This window comes from Fulmarus glacialis, unplaced genomic scaffold (genome assembly GCF_000690835.1).
Source record: "Fulmarus glacialis isolate BGI_N327 unplaced genomic scaffold, ASM69083v1 scaffold31299, whole genome shotgun sequence".
Taxonomy (NCBI): domain Eukaryota; kingdom Metazoa; phylum Chordata; class Aves; order Procellariiformes; family Procellariidae; genus Fulmarus; species Fulmarus glacialis.
In genome coordinates, this window is record NW_009231885.1 from 2,080 (window position 1) to 12,927 (window position 10,848).

General features: G+C 41.8%; 1 protein-coding gene across 1 annotated transcript in view; it reads left to right on the forward strand.

Moving 5' to 3' along the window:
- Positions 1-486: 486 nt before the first annotated feature.
- Positions 487-10,848, forward strand: part of LOC104081845 (BEN domain-containing protein 4-like) — a gene marked incomplete at its 3' end in the record, with an annotated part of 18,435 nt that continues 8,073 nt past the window's right edge. Inside the window, exons 1-2 of the mRNA XM_009584727.1 lie at positions 487-556; positions 5,339-5,905. Coding sequence (XP_009583022.1) covers positions 487-556; positions 5,339-5,905 — 637 coding nt within the window. The remainder of the gene's footprint in view (positions 557-5,338; positions 5,906-10,848) is intronic.

The following is a 10,848-nucleotide window of genomic DNA, read 5'->3' on the forward strand; positions in this document are numbered from 1 at the left end:
AGGGCTCTAGATCACAGTTTTGTAGGGACACCCATTTCATAAGTTCAGTTTCAGAGAGTACCCTCTTTTTGTTGATACCTCTTCACTGTTGCCTTGTGCAGGCAACAGTGAGCAAGCTGGCTACTAAAACACCATTCCTGGGATGTCTAACTCTGTGCTAGCAACTTAAACACTTAATGCAGTTGTTTCTTAATCTTCAGGCATGACATTTCTGGCCCTTTGGGTTTCAGAGCACCAAGTTTGCTTTTGAGAGTGGGCACCTGAAACATAAGGACGCTTCCATGTTTTTGAAGCTTTTGCTAATGGATAGAGCTCTTGCCAAGAATGAATCGTTTCTCTCTAAGAGACCACCCTGACCTCTAAGTCCAGAAGCATTGCAGGAAGAGGGATTATGGGAAAGAGAAGCAGGTCTTGTCCACCCTGCGCCACGGTGAGGAAAGATCTAGCTCAAGATCCCATCTTACGGGGAAAGATCCTGCATGAGAAATGTCATCTTACGATGAGAAATGTGGAGCTGCCTGCAGCACGAGCCTTCTCTCTCCCCTAGTAAATAGTGGTTACTCTGACCACTGCTGATGCGGAGTAAGTCCCACAAATGGATGCATTCAAAGCACCAGCAAATACCCATTTGCTCCTGTAAAATATTAATTCTGTATTAGTCTATTCAGATTATTTTCCTGGTATGAAAACAATGTGTATCTTTGTCTTTGGTAGCATGTACATTAAACAGTGTCATAGTCCACCAAAGAAACTCCTTTTCCTTAGGAAGTCATGATGTAGCTGTTACAGTGTGCCTTGAAATTTAAGATGGGCTTTCCTGGAAAGCAGAGAAAGAAGAGCAGAGCTGTCTTAGAGGTGTTATTCCAGTGCCAACAACCTGGCATGTTTAACACTACCAGTTAATCAAGCTCTGTCACATCCGGACAGAAAAAAGTTTTTTTAAGTGAACAGAGAAGGTGAAGATCATAATTTTGGCCTTAACCGAGAAGTTGGGAACCCTCATCTGGAAGTAGATCTATCAGATCAGTACTGAAATGGCCAAACACTTGTAGTCTTCATCCACCGGACTGTCTCGGTGATCTTCATGCAAAACGCCCAAGAAAGCATCACTTAGTCATGGGAGGTGTCAAATGCTCTCGATTTTGTGACTCAAGTGTAGATATTACAGCAGTGTTCATATCTAAAAACATAATGACAAAGTCTGTATGCATGGACAAAGCCGTTTGGGGGGTACAGAGCTGCTGCCCCGGGATCTCAAGTAATAATAATATGATGATAATCCAACAAATCAAGAAATGCAAATCATCAGGTGAGAGGACTGAAACACTGCAAGGTGAAGAGTGAGATGATTGAAATTGCTAAGGAACCTAGACTTTCGAATCTTGCTGAAAATTAAATACCAAGGAATACATTCCCTGCAGGGGAGAATGTATGGTATTCAGACCCGCTCAATAGTTACAAAGATGATTTTTTAAACCAGCTGCCCAAGGGTGCAAAGGAAACTATGGAAGAGCCATGACCTGAATCCAGAGCCATTGAGACCCAACACAATGCCTTATTAATAAAGCTGTCTGGTCTAGGTATTGCAAAGATCCTCAGATGTAGGAAAAGCTGATGTTATACCTGCCAACCTTTCCGGACATCTCTTCTGATGCATCAGTGTAAGTTGTCAGGTTGAGTTTCAGAAGTTTACTCTTACTAAAACCCTGTTTTCAGTCTGGCAGTTGGATAGCTAAGAAGCCCCATAGTTCAGCATCCATGAGAAAAAGATGTAAAGATGAATGCTATATCCAGGAGTTGGTACCTGATTTGCCATTGATATTATCTTCTGGTTGCTTGCACTCTCAAATAATCTAGTTAGGAATACTTATACTTTTAGCAATTTAATCCTGCTCTTTTAGCACTTTATGGGCCTGATCTGGCACGTCTGCCTTCACGCAAAAGTCTAGTTAAAGTCGATAGAAGTTCTGTTATACGAAAGACTGCGGGGTCTGAGACATTAGAATTACATGGTTGGTGAGCATCGTAATAAGGAAAAGGAATATCACAATAAGACTTTAATAAACTGTTTACAATGGTTTAGTCTGGTGAAGTCATTTCAATAGAATCCTCCTTTCCTAGAAAATACATACATTACATTAAATCAATTAAGAATCATAGATCAGTGATTATTCAGTAGTAATCACATAAAAACAACTCGTCATTTCTTAGTGATTAGACATTGCACAGTGCTTGCATTTCTAATTACAGTCAGTCTGTAAAAGCTGAAATCCCAATTTCTACGATATATGCATTTGTTTTTATTTTTTTCTCCATCACAAGAAATAACTGCAGCTATCATTCTCATTTAGGGTTGTTCAGGCTGTGGGTACCATTACTGGTGTAGAAGTCACTTCAATGTGGTACCCACTTCAGCACAGAGCCAGATGTTTCCAGAATGTGTGCTGAGAGCATCCCTCGCTATTGCTGCCCAGCGGTACCCACAAAAAAAGCATTTGCGCATCTTTCTGCTAGCGTTTCAAAATAGCCCTGCCTTGTCATGGCTTTCACTTTTATATCTTTGAGTATGGGTTAAAGTGAAGAAAAAAGCAGTAGCTGCTCTCATTGTGTCTTTGTAGTAGATACGATACTGAACTGCAAATTAAATCAATAGTCATTTCTGTATAAAATTTCAGTTACATTTTAAGCCATTATCACAGTGAATGTGCCTAATGCATTCAATTTACAACAAAACTAATAATTATTTTTATTTTTACTGATGTTAGTGTGTATTATAGTATTCTTCAGAACTGATACTTGAAATGTCAGATTACTTTTTGCCATATTTTAGGAGAAACCATGGTATTAGAATAGCATATCCTATACTAATCTAACCCCTTTTCAGTTGTTTCATTCATATTTTGTCCCCTTGCAACAAGGATACGCAAAGAATGAGTAACTGTTTTGTCAACAGGGACCATAATGATTAAAATACAAACAGTAAATATGACTTCAGGTCTGGAATCGGATTATAGGATTAACATGAACGAAAAACTGCTCTGTAGTAGGATTGCAAAGTTCCAATCAATACCATATTGTAATAATTTTAAAGGGAAAATGTGGGAAGTAAAGAAGTAAGGCAAAGAAAGCACAACTTAAGGTTGCTAGTGATGCTTGAGTTTCTTGATTTTCTTTTGGTTTATCAGTAGGTCCCAGCTAGAAAGCTGCAATGTTACCGGGGTTCCGTGCTTTTGATTTGTATTACATCTGTTGTGCTGGGTTATTTTGCACTTGCATCATAAGGGTTAAAGACAGCTGGGCTTCGGTTAATGCAGTAAAAGGGAAGGAGGGACAGCAGGTATGGAGGCTACAGAGCACCTGGCACCGGCACCCACTTGCAAACGGGGGCGGCAGTGCCTGTGCGTGTCTGCCCTTTTGGGTTTGTAATGTGGACAGAGGGCATCGCCTAACGTTTTGGATCAAAGATGTGCTGGAGAAATCTGCCCTGGTTCGTCTGAGCCCGTCTACAAGGGCGTGGTACGACTCGTTAGCACAGGAGACTGATTGCGAGGATGCTTTACGTGGTCTTAAGGCCACCCCAATCCTTCCCGTGCCGGTGGGCTGTCTCTGCTTGGCCCTGGGCAGCCTTGTAGCCCAGCGCTGCGCCTGTGATTGTTCTGTCCGCCTCACGTCCCTGTTCTTACATTTGAGTCCTCGGGAGATCACGTCCTCGGGTTTTGTGCTGGGAAGTCTCCTCAGGCTGCGTTCGAGACTGAAAGCATTTGTATGCTGCTTCAGCCCTGCCCTCTTTGCAGAGATCCGGAGGATGGTAAAAATGCAAATTAATGTTGTTTCAAATATTCTTCAGGCCAGCTGTACTAACCTCAGCATGAAGTATATTTTCCACCAGGTGTATCTTCTGGATCATGGAGAAGTACCATGAGAAGTGCCACCTCTTAAAGGACTGAATTCTGAACGTTTCTGTTCTTTACGTATTATCAGTGTGATGAGGCTATGTTTTCGTCTCTAATGATGAAGTTAGGATAGATGAAGATCTGGGGTGCTTAGTCTCATGCATCTGTAGCAGGTTGCCTTTTCAAAAGTAAATGCGTTTGTCACTTTCTAAAAGTCAAGCCTGCCTGAGAAGAGCTCTCCAAAATTGGCAGCGCTTAAATCTACCACTCTTTTTTTTTTTTTTTTAATCTCATGCAGAATGTTAGTTACATCTTTTTAGGTACCTAGAGGAACTCAGCTATGAATAAGCTAAAAATTTTTTAAAAGGCATTATTTTTGTCAGGGAACCTAACAGGTCATACCGTAAATCAGAGCCAAGTGTCTTGGTCGTTTTCCATCTGGGTCCAAGAACCGTTACAGCAGCTTGGCGCTACATACATAGACACTCAGAAATGAACCATCCTACTATGGAGGTTTAGGTTGTAGCTGCTATTGCTCCCTGAGACGTGACACCTCCCATCATTAGAGGCGAGGCTGACTAGGTGCAGCTTGGCATCCTTATCCTGCTTCCAGAGCCGAGCTGCTGCCTCCAGAAACTGCTGCACAGCCCCACGTAGAGTTTTCTGATTATATCCAGAGCAGCCTGAAGAACTCTGCACTGCTCTCCACTGCATGATATTGGCCTATCCACAAACTTATAGGAGGTCAGCAGGACAGAAAAAATTCCTCCTCTGATCACAGGAGCTTCACATTGTACATTTGATGCCTTTCTTTGATGTAAGAAGAGGGTTTTGTGCTTATCATTCTTGAGTTGTTCTTGGACATTCCTGGAACCTAAAGCAAAAGGAACAGAAGCAAAGTCCATAAAATTGGGGGTGGGTCACACGAAGTGTCCCATGCCCAGTGTCAAGCAAGAGCAGTAAAGATGGAAGGGAGAAAAAACAACACCTGGAAGCCTTGTTGGAGAGGAGCAGGGCATAGGAAGAAGGTGTAGTGCAAAGTCCTGCGAAAATGTACAGGCAGTGCCCACCAGCAGCCTGAAACAGGCTTCCAGAGAAATACTTACTTGAACTTGTACTTGTAGCAAATTGGATGGAATTTGTGTTTTCTTCCCCATTTTCCTGTCTTAATCCCTCTGAAAGAAGATGGCAGTAAGCAGTGACTATCATCACAATGCATTTCTGATTAACAGCAAGGGCACAAGGGCACTCTCAAAATAGAAGCAAAGTCGGGATTGTTTTAAATCACAGTGTTGCAGAAGTATTAAAGCAGAAGCCATAATTTTAATGTGTTCAGAAATAAAATGCATGCTACTGTAAAGGGTTGTGTACATTCATCTAGCTGCTACTGACTGGCATAACCTTTTGCATTAGGTTTCTGTGATTCATCTTTTCTTTTGTTTCAGAGAGTCGAATGATTCTGGATGCCTTTGCCCAACAATGCAGCCGGGTTCTAAGTCTCTTAAATTGTGGTGGAAAACTACTGGACAACAATCACTCTCAGTCCATGATTTCCTGTATAAAGCAGGAAAACCCAAATTATAGTGAAAGACAAGAGCAATGTCAGCTTGGGAAAATGGTCCATAGTCAGACATCAGACATTTTAGACATAGAGATGCAGTATATGCAAAAGAAACAACAAACCTCAGCCTTTCTGAGAGTTTTTACCGATTCCCTTCAGAACTATTTGCTTTCTGGGAGCTTCCCTTCTCAGAACACCTCATCAGTAAATGATTTTAGCCATTTGGCAGATGTGGATCCACTTTCAACCTCTCCAGTACACACTTTAGGTGGATGGACATCTCCAGCAACATCTGAATCTCATGGTCACCCATCGTCTTCTACACTTCCAGAAGAGGAAGAGGAGGAAGAGGAAGAAGGTTACTGCCCTCGGTGTCAAGAGCTAGAGCAGGAGGTAATTTCATTGCAACAAGAAAATGAGGAACTTCGTAGAAAATTGGAGAGCATTCCAGGTAAATAATCTCCTGCCATATAATATTGTCAGTCAGTGATAAAAACAGCTTGCCTAATAGTTTGTTCTAAGTTCTAGTTGTCTTTGAAGGTTGTAGTCATACTAAACACTGGAATTTGTCTCCATCCAAAATTCCGATAGCTGTGCCTACTGGAAAATTATGTGCTGATACTCATCCATACAAATCATTGACTAATGAGCTGTGTTGAGGATGGGATGTACTTGTAATCCCAAATTCCAAACATCAGGTGATTTGTCTTGGAAATTTCAAACATGCGCTTTTGTACCTAATTATCTGTATTGTGCTTTAAGCAATGTTGCAGCTTATAAACCCAATTCCCTTTTGGGGTTCCTTTTTTGGTTACTTAAAGAAACTATTCAAAGTTACATCCATACTTTTAAGCAAAATAGATTTGGCTTTTGCCTTGAACAGTATCTCTTAAATTGCTGTTAGCTCAGTGAGAAGCATAAATACATCTCCTCCCATTCATCTTCAAATACTACCTGAAAAAAAACTTGGCAGCAGGTTCTCCAGTTCAGCAATACCTAGCTGCCACTGGGGGAGAGAAAGCAGACAGGAAAAGCCCACCTAATAGAAACACCCTCTGTGAAAAACTTCTCGTGCCCCTTTAAACTTAGGACTTTTCACTGTTAAGGTGTACTGACATACTTGAAGAGTGGTGTCGGATGAGAGCAAAGTATCTTGGACCTATATCCTCTAAACCTTAAGCACAGGTAAAAATGCACCTCAAATAATAGTACTAAAAGCAAACTGGAATTTAGCAAGGAAAATAAGTATACAACACATCTCTGACGCATCTATAAATGCTAGGGAGCTGCACCTTTGCTAGCTAAAGTTTGAGGTGCTTAGGGTAGATCCATGCAAAGTTCACTGAACTAATGCCTAAATGGCAGAAAAGCCATTTAGCATGGGCTGCAAGAGAGAAAATACTCCAAAGCTGCTAACTATGCAGAAAGGAAGAAGGCAGCAACCACTGTCCGAATATGTGTGTGCAGTTGCAAAGTCTGAGCAAAAAGCAAGCAGTAGTCTTCATCATTCTTCTCCCCAGCTGTCAGTGATGTATTATGAATTATTTGTATTACATTGCGTTTTTCTGTTGTGCATTGGTCCCTAGGTGGTACCAGCAAATCCCATAACCAACATTGTTCAGTGCAGAGAAAACCCAAAATCTAGCGTATTTCCCTCACCCCTCCCAAAACCTAGAGTCGCCATAACTCGTACACTCGCTGGATTCAGCAGTGGTTTGTATATCACATGGAAGCTCAGTGTGACAAAGGGAATCGTGTGGACTTCAGCTCCTGTTGAGTCCTAGCTTCAGGTGTGTAAGACTAAAAATGATCATTAAGGTCTATAATCTGACCTACAGCTTTCATGCAATCAGCTATATTGAACCCAGTAATCTTTTTGACTTTGACTAAAGCATAACTTACATTTGACTCAAGTGATAGCTCAGAAGGCCGCCAGTCCTGAGTTGCAGACTCTGGTGAGCAGTGGCTCTACCTCTTACCCTGACACTTGACTCCAGTGGTGAAAATGCGTGCCTTATTCCCTGCCTGAAATCAGCTTCTAGCCATTGACTTTTATGCTTTGCTCCACTAAATGAAGTGCTGTATAGGACTGGGTGCTTTTTCCAGATGAAGCTACTTACAGAATGAAAGCTGACTTAATTTCCATCTTAGGTAGGTAAACTAAGCAAACAGAGCTGTTTAGAACTCTTTTTTAAACTGTTTAAAATGAGTTGAATCCTTCTTTGCGGTTCTTTTCACCTCTCTGCTCATTTCTTCAAAATTTGGGAACTGGAAGTACGTGCAGTATGTTGTTCCTATCTACCTGAGCAAAGGTGAATAGTCTCTTTGTTCCTGCCCGCGGTTGCCCTGGTCATTTGGCCATCGGTCATGCAGCTGAGCTGCTCATTCTGTGCCCATTTCTTCCTGGACATACATACTTTGTATTTGGCTCTGTTCATGTACTAAGTGATCCAGATTGCTTTGGCTGCCCTGTTTTCCCACTGTTTGCTGGTTCACCAGTTTCTGTATCATCCAGAATTTTTTTTTGTTATTTTTAAATTAACTTCCTGGTTCTGGTTAGAAATGTTGAATAGTATTGAAGCTGCTGTCAGTCCCTGTTGCGCGCAGCTAGAAACACCTCTATTCATCCTGATTCCCCCAATGACAAATACTTGAGGTGTCGGTAGCAGGTTCTTAATCCATGTATGCTGTAGTCTGCTGATGTTGTGTATTGCTGCTCTTGCAATCGGGTAACCCATGGTAGTACGTTAAACGCCCTTCAGGAGTCTAGGTATATTACATCTGTTCAACCCAACTTTTTCAAGCGAACCTGTAATCTCGTCAAAGAATGACAATCAGGTTAGTCTGACAAGATCCACTTTCCCTAAGACCGTTTTGGCTGGCGTTAATTATATTCATATTCTTTAGTTCTTAGTCAATTGAATCCCATTGCGTTTGCCTGTATTTTGCTAGGATTAATGCCAGGCTAAGCAGCCAGTATTTACCTGGGTCATCACAGTTACCCTTCATCTTCCTTTAAAAGAGAGATAAACATGCATAAACATAGTCATTTTTCACCCCCAGCAGTAACAAAACACCTTATTAACAGTGTATCAAAGGAAGCAGACAAACATAAAATAAAGGTGCAAGGACATACGACTTCATCAGCCAACGTAATATCGTCAACAAATGCATCTGCTGCCAATCTGGGTGACATATACAGATAGGTCTAAAGTGACCCAGGTGTGTGGGGAAGCATTAAGACCCGCAAAAGGTGCCGTCTGATTTTGGTACATGGTGCGACAGAGGTCTGAGCTCCCCGGGCAGTCCCACAGCCACCACTGAGCAAGGTTAATCAAAAATCAGGTAAAGGCGATGTCTGAGTATTTTTGTCTCCAGTGCTGATTTTGCTCCAGCGCGCTTCTGCTACCAAAGAAGCTAGCAGAAATTTTTCTGTGACTTGGAATGCCAAACTCTGTTTGTAAACAGGCACAACGCTCGTTCTCTGAGCTTTTTTTTTTTGCCCATCAAGACGTTGCGTGCATTGGGAGGGAGCCAGAAAGCCCTCTGCAGAGGGTTTCAGTGTTGTTGGCCACCATCTATCATATCAGAGTCATCTTGGAGCACAAACTTCCTTCTTTGCTCGTTCGTACGTCTCACACCGGGTGTCCGACAGACCAGGCAAGGCGATCAGTGCAGGGAGAAACGACTGTGGCGGGCGAAACAGAGGAGCGGGGGGGCTGCCATACTGTCCCATCAAGCCTCTGGAAGAGCAGGTGATGTAGTGGTTTTTTGATGTAGTGGTTTTCCCTCTCATCCTTGAGGGAGCTGCTCGGTGATGCTCGCAAGGGACCCCGTGGGGCAGTGGGAGGCGTGCGCCGTGCCCTCCCCGCGGGCGCTGAGGCTCCCGCTAGCAACCCTGTCAACAGAAGATAAAAGCACCTACCCCTCCCTTCTGCTCTATAACTGTCTATGAATCATTTTATCCTTTTCCTGAAATACTTTGCGTTTCTTTTTTTTTTTACTTTCCATATGCAAAAGCCCTTTTAAAATCTCTGAGAATTTGCGGTCTAAAAATAGTTACCGCTGTACATCTCTGCCTCTAGCTCTGCAAAGCACCATTTGCATGGCTCATAAAGAGACTACCGGGAAGAAGAGTGTTTTCTCAGCAGATGTAAAGGCGATGACTTTTTTTTAACAAATGTCACACAAAACATATCCTCCTGTAGCTTTTGGACACAGAAACTAAGATTTTTCTGTTTTCAGGACTCTGCCCTGTTGCTGTAGAAGCCCTCCAGTCCTGTAGGATCTTTTTGCCCATAGTCTAGCATCACTTCTTGGCAGATCACCACTGGAGAAGAACGATTACATGGGTGAAATATTGCATATGTTTTGGTTGTTGGGCTTTTTTTTTCTCAAAAAATACCCATTTGATTTGACTGAAACAATACTTAAATTTGTGTGAAATCTTTATTGTTTCAGCTATGGAATAAATGAAGAAAAATTCCTATTTCAGTGCTTTGGTTTTGGAGCAGTGTGACATCTTGCAATTTGTACAGTTTTCCCCAATAATTTTTGGTTTTAGGCAAAAATATTAACTGAACATTTTCAGTTTTCAGTTCAACTGAGAAGAAGAGAAACATTTTCATTTAGTGTGTTATTTTGTCTTGTTTTGAAAAATACTTAAAGATTAGATAATTCCTGGAAGGAGTTTAGCAAACTTGTCATTATCTCTTTAAGGTTTTGAGACGGTCAAGAACAGAGCAAAGTAATCCATCTATGTGAGGACAAAAATGTCTCCTAATCTCTTTCCTCTGTATAAAAATTACTAGGGCTGTAATACATTCCCAATAGTAAAATTAAAGATTTATTTGTGAGACTGCAAGTAAGACCTGGATTTAGACCTTCTAATATATAAGGATATTAAGCAGTTCTCCCTCACTATTGTTAGCAGGATTTTCTCACAGCTTTTGGCCCAAAAGGGAGAAAATATTTCCAGGTGGTTAAAGCAAAGGCCAGGAGTCATGAGTGAGGGTTTGCCTCCTGGTGCTCCCAGCTTTGCTGCATGGTTTCGGGCAAACCAGCCTGAAAGCGGTGAAAAGGTATAAATAAGTGAGATGAAGCAGTGTGTGATAAATACAGTAATTACTCTTGCCTTGTTGGCCCGACAGCAAAAAATACTCCAGCAAACCGCAGGAGAATGGGGGTGAAAAACCCCCTCAAATGTAGAGAGGTGATCACCTACAGAGATGACGTTTGTGGTGGCTGGAAGTAGCCAAAGCAAAGCGGGATTTGCAGGTAGAGTTAATATCAATGTAATTGAAAAAGTCAGACAAGTTTTCCAGAAGGTTTTGTGTGCCCAAGGCTTGACTCTTTTTCCTGACTATATCGTATGATCTAATAAAAGATATTACT